This window comes from Artemia sp. Qi Xiang Cuo, chromosome 20 (assembly GCF_049724085.1).
Source record: "Artemia sp. Qi Xiang Cuo chromosome 20, ASM4972408v1, whole genome shotgun sequence".
Lineage (NCBI taxonomy): Eukaryota > Metazoa > Arthropoda > Branchiopoda > Anostraca > Artemiidae > Artemia > Artemia sp. Qi Xiang Cuo.
In genome coordinates this window covers 8349201-8368342 of record NC_142813.1, presented here as the reverse complement: position 1 = coordinate 8368342, position 19142 = coordinate 8349201, and the positions used below count along the sequence as shown (strand labels likewise).

At 35.4% G+C, this 19142-nt stretch overlaps 2 protein-coding genes across 2 annotated transcripts in view; one reads left to right on the top strand and one right to left on the bottom strand.

Moving 5' to 3' along the window:
- Nucleotides 1–146: 146 nt before the first annotated feature.
- Nucleotides 147–19142, bottom strand: part of LOC148939840 (uncharacterized) — a 33150-nt gene continuing 14154 nt past the window's right edge. The window contains exons 3-5 of the mRNA XM_089106015.1: nt 15078–15138; nt 13448–13624; nt 147–2207 (exon numbers count right to left, since the gene is read on the bottom strand). Coding sequence (XP_088962141.1) covers nt 147–2207; nt 13448–13624; nt 15078–15138 — 2299 coding nt within the window. The remainder of the gene's footprint in view (nt 2208–13447; nt 13625–15077; nt 15139–19142) is intronic.
- The window catches only part of LOC148939839 (uncharacterized), a 60989-nt gene continuing 51685 nt past the window's right edge, over nt 9839–19142 (top strand). The window contains exon 1 of the mRNA XM_089105962.1: nt 9839–9946. The gene's annotated coding sequence lies outside the window, so the exon portion shown is untranslated. The remainder of the gene's footprint in view (nt 9947–19142) is intronic.

The window sequence follows — 19142 nt, the reverse complement described above, 5'->3', positions numbered from 1 at the left end:
TGCACTGAAGACAGTTGGTGGAAGTCCAGCCGTAATCCAACGCGAGTCCGATGATAGCGAAAAATACGCCCTGAGTCTAAATAATTAGAAGCAAAATATTATCCAGCAACAAATGCACCACAGAAAAAATACACAACTGTGGGTTATCACTCCTCAAAAAACTCATCTAACAGTTCAAAAACCGCGATGTCTTCATCTTCAGTTTCAGCATTACTTTTTTCGCACTTATACATAGAGCTGTCGAACCTTTGAAACATTGCTTTCGAAGGGATGAAATTTTGACAACATTTTTCATCCCCAAGAAGGCACCCTCTAATCAATAATATCGCCGAAAGCAGCTTCAGGCCCATTCTATTCCTAACTTTTGTCTTAACGCAGTTCATTATACTAAAAACCCGTTCAACAAACGCGTTCGACACTGGTAGTGCCAAAATATTGAGTACAGAGGCGGCGAGTTCTCTAAAACAATATTCTCCCCCTGCATTTGTGTAATTGTACACAGCGACCCAAAATTGTTCAGAATTGAGAGATTCACTTTTCTCAACCACCAGTGTCCAGTCGATAGACAGCAGTCTTCTCCACTGATCTTCTATTAGTTCCACTTTCCGCAAGTTTTTATCTGGCACTGGCACAAGAAGAGACAAAGGTAGGTTATCAAAACTGCAACGAGTCTGACTCAGACAGTGCTCTGGTGATAACAAAACCACAGTTGAAAGCAATTTCATGTGTGAAGGGACTCTTTTCTTCACCTCTTCACACAATTTCTTCAGAAAGTCATAGCATCTTTTTCTAAGTTCACTCTTTTGTTCATCTGGAACTTTCGAGTTTATCAACATTCGACGGAAATTGGTTCCAAGATCAGCAAGTGTAACATCTAAAAAGTTTTCTTCTATCATTTCTATTTCTAGCAACTGAGCGGTAGTCAGTTTTTCGGCCCCTCTCACTACACGACGGAATAATGTAGAAACAAATGATTCAAAATCTTTGAACAACTTGGCTGGGTCGACAGAAGTCTGCTGAAATAAGAGGCTCATTCTGGTGAATTCTTTTGTAATAGGAAGCAGAAATGTCAAAAAGAAATAGTTCACATCATCCTCGTACATCATCGAAAGCGTGTTCGCAGTAAAACATCGCTCAGTCTGCGCTGCCCTTTTGAAGTGAGTCTTCAACTCAAGCCACTGCTCAAGAATCATATCAATGGCAGCCTCTCTGGCGAGCCAACGAGTGCCACTGAGCTGCAAAATCTTCTTTGGCTCTTTTCCCGTACTATTGATCAAGGAGTATATTTGACGATAAGCCTCCCGTCTGAGAGGGCTATTGCTGAACCAGTTATAAGTCTCTTTTAGCAAAAACTCTATGTTTGTTGGCAAAACTTTAGCTGCTGCTGACATGCACAAGTGCAACGAATGGCAAATGCATTTGATCAAAACTAGATCAGGATTATGCTCCCTTAGTTTAGTAAACAAAGAGCAGTTCTGTCCAACCATATTACTGGCACCATCAGTTCCTAGTCCTGTAATATTCTCCAGCTTCAATTTAATTTTGTTTTCAATGAAGTCCTTCAGTCCATTATAAAGGTTCTCAGCTGTAGCACTATGAATCTCGACAAGTCCTAGGAAACGTGTCACTATTTTCTTCCTTCTATTGCAAAAGAATCTAATACATACAGACATGTATTTGTGCGTTCCAACATCTGTAGACTCATCCAATATCAAAGAATACTTGTTATTACAATCTTGCACTATTTCTTCTAGTAGACTAGGTGCAATCACATGCACAATCAAAGCACTGCATTTCTTACGATGTAGTCTAAGTCGATCTGTTGGTTTGGCAGCAGAAGTAGCAGTTGAAGATATAATGACATTAATCAGTTCTCCTAGGTGGTCTACCGTTCTAACAGATGAGTGGCAAGCAATGTGACAGGCAATGGCAAGCTCGTGTTTCTTCACTTTGTCACTTAAAACTGTCACATGGCCATCAAGTGTCTTGCAACCTTTTGACGTGACCTGTTGCATTGACTTCAGTCTATGTTTTTGAGAGCTAGCATGCACTGACAGGTCATTATGATGAGCCCTAATTTCTTTTCTGCACGCCGTACAGTATGCTTTTGACTCATCAGTTGGGCATTGCTTGACCCAAGGAAATTCATTCTCCCACCTTTCATTATATGTTTTGGCATACTTCGCCCATTTTCCCATGGCGACAATCTGAAAAAAGGGATGTTTTAACCACATGCTTGTTCTAACCATCTAAAGCAAACTGCTGGAAAAGCATGAACAACTTTTTTGTGTCTATCTGCTGCAGAAAAGTCTTAAATGAAACAGGAATAGGTTTTACCCTTTCATTTAAAGCTTAGTTTTGGCTAGAAAGTCCTGAAATTATTAATTAGCAAGCACATCAAGCTAACTGGGGATTTGCATCAACTGAATTTTTCTGATTGTCCCATGCACTCAAGAATATTAAGCTTCTGACAGTTATAGTTTTACATGAAGTATAATTTAATTTGGCATATTGTCTGATAATCCAAAACATACCCCATCAACATCATTGTCAATCTAACCAGCTAGCAAGTTGGCAAGTATTATTAAAAAATTGGCAATTACACCAAAATAAACAAATTGTCACCCATTTTTAGTATGAGGGTTCTTTATAACCATTAACCATTTCACTCTGATTTTTAGTAAGCCAGAAAGAGGAATTATATAGTTTTTGTATAGCCATTAGGGTAACGGAGCTGGTAGACGGCCAGGTCATAGTAGCCAGACAGTCAAACAGAAATAAATTTAGAACTCATTCGTTTTCTAAGAGATAGGTTGGATTTTTTTTCCTTGATGGCCAGCAACACTGCTGATATTCTGGCATAAAAAAAAAAAACTCAAGTTGTGGTTTGACAAATTTTTAATAAAATTTTTTTTGTTTTAATTTCCGACTACTCTGACCTGGCCGACTACCATCTCCTTTACCCTATGCTACTTTCGTGTAACCATAACCATCAAGTATTTCAAGCTACGAGCTGTTCGGCTCATTTAAAGGGAAGGAAATTGAGGAATCCAAACTGAAGCAATCAACAAAAAAACTTTAATTTATCTTTAAAACCTCTTTTCCTATTTTACCAGATGCTGGAGTTAAGCAGAAGTAAGGTAACATAAAAGCAACAAGCAACCATCAAAACACAAGTTTTGCAATGTCCATTTTGCTATTATGAATCTTAAAAAAATTCTGTAGAAACTCAATACTGGTACATTAGTGTCTAGCTGAGCCTTTCCTCTGTTTACTGATTTACTCTGAATATTTTCTGGTTCCTTCTCTAAGCAAATGCTGAAAAACTAAGGTCAGGTAGCCTATATGGTTTTCAGTCGAACGATGCTCTGCTCACAGTCCAGATAAACATGTCCTTCTGTGTGTACAATATAGTATGGTATAGGAAGAAGAGAGATACCGTGAATCTTATCTGCTCCATATCTCCTTCATGCTTGACCAGAAATTAATAATTTTCACACAGCAGGTAAAGCAGACCAGATATTTTCAGCTGTGTAAAAATTTTACACTTTTGGTCCAGCCTTGGGAAGATATAGTGCAAATAAGATTCACGGTATCTGTCCTCGGTTAATTTGGAATATAGGACCATAATGAGATAGCTAAAAAATAAACATACCATTCGACTCAAAATTCAATGCTGTGTCCAAATATAGCAATCATTTCCGGCGGAAACTCATCCCTTAGATTCTACAAATCAAGCTTTTCGGGGATACGAAGGGTTTGGGGGGCGGGCCATGGGGTTGTTGGTGGGGTGGCCTAGACCTCGAATACCGAGTGAGCCGAAAACTAAACCGAAACTAGGTTTTTCCAATCCCAGAATCTGGAAATTCCAGAATTTTCAAAATTTCTAGAATCAATTTCCGCCGGAATTTATTGTTATATTCGGATAGAGGATTGAATTCTGAATCGACTGGTATGTTTATTTCCTAGCTATCTCATTATGGTCCTATATTCCAAATTTACCCTGTCCTCTTCCTGTACCAACAAAATTTAGTGGCCCCTACTGGTGTCAGACGGGCTGGACAATGGCAGAGGTTACGTTTGAGTACTCTCTTTGGAGAATGGTTATCTATGGTTTATCTAATGGTTATCTAATGGTTTAACTATGGTTATCTTATCTAAGCTAAGTTACTTCAGAATCTTGGCTCATAACAGACACAGCAACTCGGACAGCAGGTCAGTACAATTTACCTATCAATAAAGGAAAAAAAAGTTTTTCTACCTCTCCCCTTGTTCCAAGATTTATCACTTTCTTGGCTAGAGAATGAGTCACACACTACTCACTGGTCTTTTCTTTCCGTTCTTCTTTGAAAGTTGTTGGAGCGTTGGAGCTCGGCAGTTCCGCCACAGACAATCTACATGACAACTACAGACATGACATGATGACCGCTGGCTTTTGCATCGTGTCTCGGTCGATTTCGAAATTAAAAAACATGTTTTGTAAATATAGCCCAAAAATAGCAAAATGAAAGGTTTTTTAGCCCAAAAACCCGCGTTGCGGGTTTTTGGGAATCTTACCCGCAAAAATGAAATTTTACTAGCCCAATTGGCGGAAACTAGCCCAATCTGGCAACACTGTCTGTCATCGTTCTGCTGTGATCAGCAGTGTAGATGAGTATATCATCAAAGTTCTATATAGCAGAAAGATGGCGTCTTTTACGCTTTTTGCTAACATCAGTGAGCCGTAAGATCTTAGAACAAAGATGAGATAAAAGAACGGAAATCTTTGCAGAAAGATGTGAGATCTTAGTGCAAAAGAACAGGCCTTATAATTAATAAGAATAATCCTAGATCTTTCCTCCTTTCCCAATAAGGACTTGTCTAAAATTTATCATAAAATTCGTTCTGGAACAAATGGACTAAATTTTCTTTCATTCTCTTATCAGTTTCCTAATTCAAGTAGTTCAGCTCCCTTGTCCCCTCTTTGCAGGTATTGTAATATGAATATAAAACTATTGACCACTGCCTATTTAAATGTAACACGTTGACGTCGGCACGTCATACCTTGCATTGCAAACTGTTAAAGTACTTCAAACACCACAAAATTTCACTATCAAACAGTTCGTAGTAATGAACTGTAAGTAAGGAGCAACTCAATGGTAACCGAAACTCTAAAAAACGGAATTTTGGTACCAATAGATACATCAAAAGAATCAGATTTTAATTCTGATTTCAAAAATATAAATTTCATCAAGTTTAATCTTACCCATCAAAAGTTAAGCGCCTGAGAAATTTTGACTGATTTTCGAAAAAGGAGGAAAGACCCCCTAAAAGTTATAGAACCTTAATGAAATTCACACCATCATGTTCAGCGTATCAGATAACCCTACTGCAGAGGTTTCAAGCTCCTATCTACAAAAATGTGGAATTTTGCATTTTTTGCCAGATGAAAGATCACGGGTGAGTGTTTATTTGTTTTTTGTTTTTTTTTCCCAGGAGTAATCATATTGACCCAGTGGTCCTAGAATATCGTAAGAGGGCTCATTGGAACGGAAATTAAAAGTTCTAGTGCCCTTTTTAAGTGAACAAAAAAATGGAGGGCGACTAGGCCCCCTCCCACGCTCATTTTTTTCCTCAAAGTCACCCAATTAAAATTTTGAGATAGCCATTGTGTTTAGCATAGTCGAAAATCTAATAAATATGTCTTTTAAGATGACTTAATCCCCCAGAGTTCCCAGGGGAAGGTCTGCAAGTTATGAACTTTGCCCATTGCTTACATATTGTATTGGTTATTGGGAAGTATACAGACATTTTCAGGAAGAATTTTTATCTGGGGGGGGAGGAGGGGGTTACTCGGGAGAGTCTTTCCGTGGAGGATGTTTCTTTGGGATAAGAGACATTTCTATGAAGGGGGCGCCTGATTTCCATGCATTATTTAAAAAACGATCAGAAATTAAATTAAAAAAAACAAGTACTTTCAACTGAAAGTAAGAAGCAACATTAGAACTTAAAATGAACAGAAATTATTACGTATATGAGGGGGGTCTCTCCCAAGTCAATACTTCGCTCTTTACGCTACAGTTTTTCTTTAGTGCTTTCAAAAGAGCTCTCTATTATAATTAAACGTCCTTTTTTATTCTTGGTTTTTTTAATAAAAATTTTTTTTAAATTTTAACATAAAGAACGTGGTATTGAATAAGGGTATAACCCACTCATATACGTAATAACATATACGTAATAAAAAAAAACAAGCGATACGGCTCAATAGTTATCGAAACTTTTAAAAATGGAATTTTGATGTCAATAAATGTATCAAAAGAATGGGCTTATAATGCTGATTCTAAATATATGAATTTTATTAAGTTTAGTATTACTCATCAAAGGCTAAGAGCCTCAGAAAACTCACCTGATTTTTTTAAAGAGGGGGAAACAGCCCCTAAAAGTGAAAAATTTTTAATGAAAATCACACCGTCAGATTCAGCGTATCAGAAAACCCTATAACATAGGTTTCAAGCTCATATCTGCAAAAATCTGCAACTTTGTATTTTTTGCCAGAAGAAAAATATACGAATATAGAAGTTCGTTACGTAAGTTAATTTGTAAATTATGTCAGAACCAAATTTAGAGACAGCCATTTAGCAAAAGAAAAGTAAAATCTTTATGCAAATTTTGTTTACTTATTCAATGACGGCGAGCCAAAATAAAAGCTGCATTAACTAAAAAACGATCAGAAATTAAATAAAAAAAACAAGTTTTTTAAACTGAAAGTAAGGAGCGACATTAAAACTTAAAACGAACAGAAATTATTCCGTATATGAAAGGGGCTGTCCCCTCCTCAACGCCTCGCTCTTTACGCTAAAGTTTGACTCTGTCTCACAACTTTATTTTTTAAAACAATAAAAAACTTTAGCGTAAAGAGAGAGGCGTTGAGGAGGGGACAGCCCCTTTCATACACGAAATAATTTCTGTTCGTTTTAAGTTTTAATGTCGCTCCTTACTTTCAGTTTAAAAAACTTGTTTTTTTTATTTAAAATTATTTGAAAAAAACTACGTTTTCTAAAGAGTTAAAGAGGCTGAGTTACAAGGTCGAACCTTAAAACGTACAGGGATTAGGAGGCACAGTTGGGGGGCTGCCACCCCCAAACCCCCCGCTTTCGCAGCCTTTAAATAAAAAAAAATTCTTTAAACTGAAAGTAAGGAGCGACATTAAATCTTAAAACGAACAGAAATAATTCCGTATATGAAAGGAGCTGTGCCCTCCTCAACACCTCGCTCTTTACGCTAAAGTTTGACTTTCTCACAACTCTTTTTTTAAACAATAAAAACTTTAGCGTAAAGAGCGAGGCGTTGAGGAGGGCACAGCCCCTTTCATATACGGAATAATTTCTGTTCGTTATAAGATTTAATGTCGCTCCTTACTTTCAGTTTAAAGAATTTTTTTTTATTTAAAGGCTGCGAAAGCGGGGGTTTGGGGGCGGCAGTCCCCCAACTGTGCCTCTTAATCCCTGTACGTTTTAAGGTTCGACCTTGTAACTCAGCCTCTTTAACTCTTTAGAAAACGTAGTTTTTTTCAAATAATTTCTGCACGTTTTTGTACAGTTTATTACTAATTATTGCTTGACTAACTGTTAGCTGATCGTGTCAGGAGTTAAAGTTGGGGGGCTGCCGCCCCCAAACCCCCGCTCTTGAACATTCTTGTGTTAAGGCTTTTAATTCCTGAATACTCAAATCATGTCGTACAGGGTGCCTCCTAATCCCTGTACGTTTTAAGGTTCGAACTTGTGACTCAGCCTCTTTAACAGCCCCCCAACTGTGCCTCCTAGTCCCTGTACGTTTTAAGGGTCGACCTTGTAACTCAGCCTCTTTAACTCTTTAGAAAATGTAATTTTTTTCAAATAATTTAAAAAAGAAAATGAGTTTCTTTTTAAAGTTTAAATTCAGTATATAAAAAATTTGCTCTGACGGTGAATCGAACCCGGGTTTTCCGCCTGACAGTCTGGAGTATCAACCGCTGGACTAAACAGACACAATTGTAATTGTTTTTAGTAAATGGAAGCTATTTTCGACGCAAGCAAATTCCCACGAAACTTGATATTTGGTTTTTGATAAATAGGGAAGGAGTAATCAGATTGAGCTGAAATTTTGAGGATAAGCTTCCAGGCTCCAGAAAAACTTATCCTCTAAATTTCAGCCCGATAAGACAACGTTAAAGGGGGGTTGTGGTGGGAAAAATTAACATGGGCTATTATAGGAAAACGAGGTTTTTCGTAAATGTAAATTTGGGGGATAATGTTTTTGGTCTGAAAATATCAAAAGGCCCTAACAGATCAAATTCTGCTTCGAATGAGTCCTCATTCACACCGACCAGTTGCCAACTGTGGCCTGTAGGCGTGGATAGGAAAAAAAAGGCATGATGAATTTTAAGTGGCTATATTTGGTTTTTTGAAAACAGGGAAAGAGTAATCGGATTGAGCTGAAATTTCGAGGATAAGCTCCCGGGCCCTAGAAAAGCCTAACCTCTAAATTTCAGCCCAATCAGACAACGTTAAAGGGGGGCTGTGGTGGGAGGGTCGAAACTTCCGGCCCAGTTTACCCCATGAAGATAAAGTGAAACATTGAAATTGTGGTGGGTCGTTGAGAAACATTGTGGTGGGTCGCCTCTTTATAGAGGCACAAGTGTGCCTCCTTGATCAGCCAAGAGCCTAGCCAACTGTACCAACACAGAAATTGATATCTATCATCTTATATTCGAACTCTTTGGGTTAAAAGATCTACTGAAATATATATGAGGATATCCAATAAATAAGAGGCAACATAGCCCTGAGCTCTTTTCAGCCCACAGAGTGAAGCAAAAGGAAAAGGGCTAAATAGTACCAACTGAAAAGCCCGCCTGCTGAAATAGAAGAAGAAGAAGATATGAAATGGAGATTGAAATTGAAATGTCTGCTGAGTTAAATGCCATAGCAATGGCATTAGAACACATTAAGGAAAACCAACCTTTGATTGCAAATAAAAATAATATTATTGTATATTCCGACTCTTTATCCAGCCTTGAGTTGCTGGTCTCAGCTCCTCAGTATAAGTTGGACATTGTAACTTATCATTGTCTCAGTATTATAGATAATCTTGCTTCAAGTGGCATAAAAACTTATTTTCAGTATATTCCTAGCCACTCTGGCATAAGCGGTAATCATCAGGTTGATGAAATAGCAAAAAATGCTATAAATATTGACCAGCCAAGTGGGAGACCAATCCCGATTAGAGATATTTACCGATGAAGGCTATCAGATATTAATTTTAATAAGATTAATCCTATCCTTTCCCCCTTTCCCAATAAGTTTCTTTCTAAAATTTATCATAGAATTCGTTCTGGAACAAATGGACTAAATTTCCTTGCATTCTCATATAAGTTTTCTAATTCAAGTGGTTCAATTCCCCTGCCCCCTCTTTGCAGGCATTGTAATATGAATAATGAAACAATTGACCATTGCCTATTTGAATGTAATATGCTGACGTCTGCACAACATACCTTGCTTTGTAAACTGTTAAAATACTTCAAACACCACAAAATCCCACTATCAGCCAAGAGCCTAGCCAACTATACCTGCACACAGAGCATAGAAATCGACATCTATCAACTCCTAATTGAACTCCTAGAGTCGAAAGATCTACTGAAAGATATCTGAAAATATCTAATAATCATGAGGCAATCAAGCCAGTTGCTCCGTAGCCGACAGAGTGAAGCAAAAGGAAAAGGGCTAAATAGTATCACTGAAAAGCTCGCCTGCTGTTAAATAGAAGAAGAAGAAGAAATGATAAATTTATTCATAAATTTTGTTTACTGAAAAAATTTATTCATAGTTTTACTGAAAAGCCCAACTGCTGTTAAATAGAAGAAGAAGAAGAAGAATTTTGTTATTTCCCTTCTTCTTTGTTATTTCCCTTGTAGGGATAGCTCTCTGCCATGGTTCGTTGATTAAAACACAAGGGGCCCTGCCCCTTGGGGTCCCTGAGGCCTGTACACTTGCTTTGTTGTTCATTTTTTGGCCTTTACCTTGCTTTGACTGTTAAAGTGCTTGCTGCAAAATCTCTCAGATTCCTGCATATTGCAACTTCCAATTGCTTGAAAGTGCTTATCAAACCCCTTTATACCTTGATTTGAAACTTAGTGCTGTGCCTGCTTTTGACTTATATTGCTTGCTTAATTTATTATTGACTGGGGACCCCCCTCTCCTTGTAGCCTAATTGTTTTATTTATTTGACAATTTTTCTCCTTTTGTGATTTAATTTTGTTGTTTAAATTGTTTTAGCCCTTTGGGGTTTTATTTGTGCTGACTGACAGGATGATTAGTAGTCCTGTCACCTCTGACACCAATGGGAAGGTGCCCAATGGATATTCTTTAAAAAATTACATTCTATAGAATGTAAAAATAATATCCAACTACACTTAGTATCAAGATAAAATATCATGCTAGACAGATAATAACATTTCTAAGACTCTTACACCTTTATCTACCTAGCTGAATATTTAACTGTATATTTAATATACAGAATATCTACCTAGTTAGATATAATGTAGCTTAGTACTTCTGATATGTATACAACTAGGCAGATACGAAGATTCTCTCTTCATTTTGGGGTTTATATCAAACTAGCCAGATAAATTTATACTAATCTTCATAGTTAATATAGAAATATGTTTATTAGCGTGTATCTTTGATAGTCTGAGACCTACTTAACATGGCAGATAAGAAGATTCTCTCATCATTTTTGGATTAACTTAAAACTATACAGATAAATTTATTCTCATAGGCATAGAGAATCTCTACCTAGTTGAAGAATAATTTATCTTAGTGATTCTGATATATATCCAACTAGGCAGATAAGAAGATTCTCTAAGCAGTTGTGGGTTTATATCCAACTAGCCAGATAAATTGTTTCTCTAAGGCATAGAGAATATCTAGGCTACCTAGTTGGATAATAATGTTGCTTAGTGTTTCTGATACATATCCAACTAGGCAGATAAGAAGAATCTCTAAGCAGTTTGGGGTTTATATCCAACTAGCCAGATAAATTGATTCTCTTAAGCAGAGAGAATGTCTACCTAGTTGTATAAGAAGTCTTCTAGGAAACTCCAAATTATCAAACCATAAAGCTATATCTTCTACAATGATATCATCTATTTTGCAGCGTTGCCAACTACCAGGCTATGAAGTGAATAAAGACTTCTGCCCGGAAAGAATACTTTCGATCAAAAACACTGAAGTTTAAATTATTTACGGTAGGCGCCCCTCCTCCTCTTCTGATCATTTCCAATTCATTGGAGAATTGATATAGCTCCTGTTATGGCCACTGAAACTTATCAACATTGCTTTTACTTGTCTTATGTATTTAAAATAATGATTTAGGAGGATTCCCAAATAAGCTGAACTGCTAAATGCTGATGATTTAAATCAAATTATGATTTAGGAGGACTCCCAAATAAGCTGAACTGCTAAATGATGATTTAAATTTTAAAAAATCCATGTTTTGTAGGTTTAATGTAGTACTATAATAGTAATTTCCACTTCTTCTTTCTTCTTCTTCTATTTAACATGTATTATCTTATTTCAGACTTCTTTCTTCTTCTATTTAACAGCAGTCGGGCTTTTCAGTAACACCATTTAGCCCTTTTACTTTTGCTTCACTCTGTGGTCTACAGAGCTACTGGCTTGATTGCCTCATATTTATTAGATATATTCAGATATCTTTCAGCAGATATTTTGACTCTAGGAGTTCAAATATAAGATGATAGATGTCGATTTACTAACTGCTAGCTGATCGTGTCAGAGTTGATAGTGTGGGCTGCCGCGCTCTAAACCCCTGCTCGTGAGCATTCTGTGGTGTTTGAAGTATTTTAACAGTTCCTACAATAGCAAGGTCATGTCGTGCAGGATGCCTCCTAATCCATATTACATTTCAAGATACGAGCTAATGGCTCAACTTGTTTAACAGTTATTCCCCAACTATGCCTACTAATGCCTGTACGTTTTAAGAGGGTGACAGGGGAATTGAGCCACTTGAACTCTTTAGAAAGCTTAGTTTTTTACAAAGAATGCACAGGAAAGTTTAGTCCATGCTTTGTTCCATGAACGAATTGACGTATAGATAAATTTCATAGCAAAGCATGTCTAACGTTTATCTGGGAAATGGGGAAAGGACTAGGATTAATCTTATTAAAATGTAATATTCGGTGGATAGCCTCTATCGGTCTGAAATATCTCTAATTGGGATTGGTCTCACTTGGCTGGTCAATATTCATAGCATTCTAATGCTATTCTCATTCAACCTGATCCGATTACCAACTGTATGCCTGTAGATGTGGCTAAGAAATGAACTGAAAGTAAGTTTTTATGCCACTTGAAGCAAGATTATCAATAATACTGAGACAATGATAAGTGTCAATGATCCAACTTATAGTTGAGGAGCTGAGGACCAGCAACTCAAGGCTCTGATAAAGAGTCGGAACTAGATGATAATATTCAATCCAATCTGTCAACGTCAAAGGTTGGTTTTGCTGTAAGGTGTTCTAATGCCATGATTATGGCCAGTTTAACCCATGAAGACATTAGTAGATAGAATTATTAAATAATCTCTCGCCCAGTTGCTAATTTTCAGCGTGAGGCAAGGAAAACACCACTTGCAACCGTCTCTCATCCGATCTCTTGGACCCGATCAACATAATATTGTGGTGAGTCGCATCTTTATAGAGGTACAATGTGTTAAGTTCTGCAAATTATGATTCTAGGACAAAACCAAATGGGGTTAAATCTTTATTCCATTTTGAAAATTCAGTATTTATTATGGGAAATGACCAAGTCCATGGAGGGGATTAAGGGAAAGTACGTGCAATAGACTTTGCTGGTACAGGGAACTTATTTTGAATATAGACTTTTTATTCACCTACAGTCAGATTCTTCTTCTTCTACTTCACTGCAGGCGGGCTATTCAGTTGGTACTATTTAGCCCTCTTCTTTTTGCTTCACTCTGTGGGCTACAGAGCTACTGTCTTGCTTGTCTCTTATTTATTAGATATTCTCAGATATCTTTCAGTAGATCTTTTGACTCAAGGTGTACAAATGTAATATGATATATAACGGAAAAGAAAAACGCTCACTTCAACAGGATAAACGCTCACTAGGTTGTAGTTTACCAGTTGAAAGCTGATAGGCTATTGCTTTGCAAGCTCCTTATGTGGACAAACGCATTGCTCCTGTGCTTTATGCACTTATTGACGAGTTAATTTACTAGTTTAATAGACTCCCGAGGACTGACAAGTGAGTCTGCCACAAATTTACCAAAAGCCTGTGGACCAGTCTTTCTAACACCACAAATTCTGTTCAGCATCTTTAAATTGTCTAGGACAAACAAATGTTATAGCCAACTTTACTCGCTGACAAGTGCGATTTAAGGTAAGGAAAGCACAAACCGAACGATTTTGGCTATCGAGCTCGTTACCACAATACACCCGGTTCTTATGTTGATATTGAGGGCCCAGAAGATCCATTTGTGAAGCTTCAGCCTGTTGATTTCGAACCTCCGCCACAAAGTAAGAAGAACAAAATTTGACCTCTTCAATACCATAGCCATTATTTAGGCTCATCTTCTGAAAAAATAAATTGTAATAATTATTTTGTTTTTCAAAATCTAACTTGTTTCCTCATTCTGCTGAGAAGTGACTCCTATTTTTACATAAATATTGAACAGAATAATTATTCTCTTATACTAAAGCAACTAAAAAACTGTGTCAATAGACTGTATTCTGTAGAGGGATTAACCCGATTAATAGTAGTTTAAATCATTACTTTCTATAATCATGCCAGCTTCAAACTCTCAAGCCCGTAAGTTTGAGGATTGTGAATGACAAACCTTAAACAGGCTAAGTCCAGGCTTTAATTCATAGCTAAAGTAGTTATTTTAGTTTGTAATGCATTTGACACGTTTTCAATTCCGTGTACTATCTTAGAGTACAACATATGTGTCTTAAAACTAAGAATAGTTTACAAATTTGCCATAACTTTGTGATTAGGTAGAAGAGAACTCCACATAATTTTATATTTTGTGCTGCATTTTGCTATTAAAATTCCATTAAAATTGGAATGTTCTTTTTTTATTTTGTAAAAATTAACTTTGTTTAATAGAAATAGTTTCTAAAATCTACCATAAATTTAGTGAAGTATTTGATTCTAAGGTTTCTATAATACGTAATCATAGTATGGCCTAAAACTTTTGGTGTGAATTCATTAGTCTTCATGAAAAAGAAATCAGATTATGAATGTTGGGTGGGTGATCGTATTTCATGTTGTTTGTTGCTCTGCCAATCAATCTGAAAATCAATGGAGGTGTCTTTATTACCCTTGATCTTTCTTGAGAAGGAACAGAGTCGCTCTTTGACAATTTTTCAGCAGTATATACGGCTATTTGTACACTTTTTCTAGGGTATAAAATCAGCTTCATAATTCTCATGTATGATAAGAGAAGACAGGTGTGATGAGTGTTAAAGAAATTAAATCCTTAATTCACTGCTAAAAATCGCTTAACCCTTTGCTATCTGATACAGTGTTTGTCAGTTCTCTACTGCCTTGTACAGTGTCTTTGACATTCTATGATTTAACTTTTGTGCCTTATACACAAAAACATTTTAATGATTGATCCGTATCTTTACAATTATTCAGAATAACATATAAACAGATATCAGATTGTGTGTTTCTAGTTACTATTTCACTGATAAAATGTAAATTTCGTATATTTAGTACGTAAGTGCATAGAATATCTATAATCTTTTGGTGTAGCATTGAGCTTCTGGAAGCAGTTGATTTTTGTGTTTCTCTAAATAGCTGATTCTAGTTTACTTTAACACTTTTTCTCAAATCTAAGAAGCTGCATGTTCAACGAATGGCAAAATGAAGCTTTGATTGGCTGCTCACTGTTTTTTTTTACATTTGTTACACTGTCCAGGAGGTAATAAAAGTATTATTATCTCCTAAATATTTATAAAATGTTTTTCCCTAAAAGGAACATAGATTTCGTTGAACTGCTTAACAGTTGCAGATATTTACACTCCATCTCAAACCAGCTAATCTTGTTTCCTGACATGAGGCGTTTCCTGAACCGTGTTTCCTGACATGAAAATAGTAAATTTAAGAGTAACATAAATAAATCCACAGTAATGTTAATAAAATAATAACTTTATAAATAGCATATCTTATAAATAATGTTATGTAACAATTATTTACTGCTCTTATTCATCGTCATTATCGTCATCAGAACACAATTTTATATATAGTTTAAATAACATCATTCTAATGCCATAAATATGTAATAGCGTTTTCTATACGAATTTGTTGTGGAAATCAGACTAAACAATGATTTATCTGGTTTACCACATACATAAAATGCCTTAATGTAGTGTAATTATGTCAGTTACTGGAGATTATTCAAACTTTTTTTTGTGATATCAGTAGAGAAAATAGCTTTTTTGTGATAATTCAGTTGAAGATAATCTCTCAGAGTTGCAGCTTCTGTACTTACCTTGTTTCTGAGTAGAAGCTACGCCTTTTGTCTTATAGATAAGTAATTTAGTGTACGTTTCATTTATGTTACTTTCTATAAACCTCAACTTTATTATTTCTATGGATAAAAGTGTAAGCAAATTCACGTGATTTGAGTTTTGTTAACGATTACTCATCTGTATATTTAGTCTTGCATTTCTTATAAACCTTTATAGGCCATCAAATCTGAAGCCTGAAAACGTCTCACAATTTTTATTTTATGATATTTTTATCTAGAATTTGTACAAAATTCCTTTGGTCTCAGCAAAGTCAAGATATTTAGTGTATGCTTAAACCTCTTCTTTTGAAAGTTCCATTTTAGGAAAATGTGCTTAAGATTAGTCTGTAAATTGTGTTATTTCTTTCAGTTTTAGTTGGATATGCTTTAAAAAGAAAAAGTAATTCCGATATACTGAGAACCTGTGATAAAAATTGGAAAAAAATTATTTTCTGTTTCATTAACAATTTTTAAGTGTTTTGAATTGCCAATTTGCATTTGGTGAGAACCAAGCCAAAGAGCTGAAAAATTAATTAGGGAATCTCTGAGTCAATTTTCTTTCTTTTATAGCTGTCTTTTATTGCTCAAGAAAGCTTGGTTACACAATAGGTTTAAAATGTTTCACTTGTTGTCAGAGGTGTATAAAGAATTAATCATTGGGCGAGACCAATAAAATTTTACTCCCCCAACGGTATTTTTGCGACCCCGACCATATGAATATTGGAATTTTTGACCTTATTGGGGCAAGTGCCCTTAAAAACAAGCCCCTAGGTCTGCTGCGACTCGATGTGTGTTATTTAAATGCTGAAATTTTTTTTCCTTTTTTAAATTTTATATGAAAGAATTTATAATCAAAAAGTTTCATTGAAAATAAAAGTTTTGTGGTTGTGATTAAATTTGGAAAGCTCAAATTAAAGATAGCGCTAGGCTAATATACAATAAAACTTTTTGTGCAGCTGTTTGGTTCATTATGTTTAGACTTACGCCACATAGTTAGGTCTCACTGTTATTCCAATCTCCTGATTTCTGCATATGTTTGAAGGCTAAAACAAATTATTTCTTTACTAACAGTAAAACTACATCTGAAACATTTAATAGAATTCATTCTAACATGCCAATAACATTTCTTATACCTGTAAGCACAAATTGATATTTTACCTTATATGTGTAAGTCTTAGGTTAATTTTGTTTTTGAACAGAACTTTAAAGTTTTTCTCATACTGACAATATTTTCGGCATTAAAGACTTGCTTCTGTACACTAGAGACACTGTAGGTTATATGTTTGTTTTGGGAATCCTTAGTTGAACAGAAATTTGAAATTGTCCTCATCGTGACAATATTTTATTCATTAATGACTTGCTTATTTACACTAGAGATGATGAGGGTTATGTGTTAGTTCTGGACACAATTTGGTTTTTTTATATTTACTTGTTATATCATGAGTTCTAAAGTTTAATATTGAGGTGGTATATAAAAAAAAATTTCTGGGGAGGGGGGCTTACAAAAAAAGAATTGAAAAAAAACAAAACCGGTTGTGGAGAGGAAGATGTTCGTCGTTGGACTAGTCTGAAAAACTTTTTTTTTGGTTGGGGGGTAACCTCCCGCCCCCTGGACCCAGACTTGATAGCTGGAGACCAATTTTATTTTTTTGAATAGTCTTAAAATCATTATTCAGCTAGGCATCAATTAGCATATTTGAGCCTCTCGGAATAATATCATAGGGTTGTTTAAGATTTCTTGTTCAGCAGTTGAAATTTTATCAACTAGCCTATTGTTCACCGCATCTGCATACCAGTGGAATGGTCGGACTTTTCCCAGAAGTTGGCTAGTGTGGCTATGGTAAGTGAGTTAAGGAAAGGATATCAAAAACTGATACATATGATATTGAACTTTTAAGATAAAGCAATAAAACACTCCACCAAAAGGTTCTTCTCCTTTTAAGCAGCAAGATATACAAACCACAATGAAGATCCTTTAACCTCTTTTTGATTGACTATGGAGTTTCAAAATTTGCTCACAATAAAATTTAGTAGAAAAATCAAATAAAACACTTTGTTCGTTCTGTAATTATATTTAGCAAGATATTTGAGAAAACAGGAAAAATTAAATATTGTCTAATAGTAGGGTTCCCAACTAACACGCTTTCCTGGATTTAGGCTATAATTTTTACTAAATGTCTTTTATTGACAATTTATATCTAAAATAATTTCTTTTTTACACTTTTACAAAACGATTATAACATAAAATTACTAAAAAAATACAAGAAATAACATATGAAATTATTCAAACATAATTGCTCGTTGCTACTTTTCTGTGTAAATTTTACCAAAGTATAGTGCCTTTGTACAGTTTTTATTTGACAAGAAGATTCTTTTAGAATATAAACAATAAAAATATGGTCTACCTTAGATGTCAATGTAATTTTATGAGCAATCATTTGTTTTGATAAGGTCAGAATGAGTATATAATGTAGCTTCAAGTACATCTATACAAGCATAATTACCAGAATACAACTTTCCATGTTTTTTTCTTTAACTCTAAAGATTATTAGATTGTGAAAAATTTTTTCACACCATCCAGAAAACATACACAAGAATTTATTATATATGCATTCTATACCGATAAAATGACCAGAAAAAAGGTTTTTTGGCTGTGGGCGTTCTATAAGTTGATGCTAATGGAGATCAAGAAACACATTCTGAACCAACTTCTTGTGCTCTTTTCAGTGGTGTAAATTAAATTCAAATACTTCGTGTGAAATCAAAATTATTTCATTTTGTTGCCTATGTCTCCTTTTTCCTAAAGATAAGATAATCCTCTTCGGTCAAAAGTGTTCCTAGCGAATTCAAAACTAGACCAATTTTGGCGTTTGTCTTTTTTTTTCTTAAGAAAAAGAAACAAATGTAATATTTAAATGCAATAACTCCATAAGATAATATTATTCTGTCAAAACTGTCTTACGTCTCTAACAATACAAAATAAGACATTTCTGACTACATCATTTGATTACTCGTGCTGAGTTTTCCCATGGCATATACATAACTCATTGTCGATCAAAATTGCTTATGTCACACTTTTAATCATCATATCTGAGTAGAACCTGTTCTTTGAATTCTGCACAAGCCACAGAGAAAATGACCTAGCTGGAGATTCTGGAGTAACAAGTTCCGGAAATTGCTGCCGTCATGCACAACCTCTCAGTGAGAGTTGGTTTGTGCTTTCCGTGCCTTAAATCTTACTTGTCAGCGACTTAAGTTAGCTATAACCTTTGTTTGTCCTAGACAATTTAAAGATGCTGAACAGAATTTCTGGTGTTAGAAACACTGGTCCACAGGCTTTTGTTAAATTTGAGGCAGACTGGCTGTTCATTCCTCGAGTGTCTATTAAACTAGTAAATTAACTCGTCAATAATTGCATAAACCACAGGCGATATTCATTTTTCCACATAAGGAGCTTGCAAAGCAGTAGCCTATCAGCACTCAACTGGTTAACTACGACCTAGTGAGTGTTTTTCTTTTTGAAGTGAGCGTTTTTCTTTTCCGTTATATATCATCTTATATTCGAACTCCTTGAG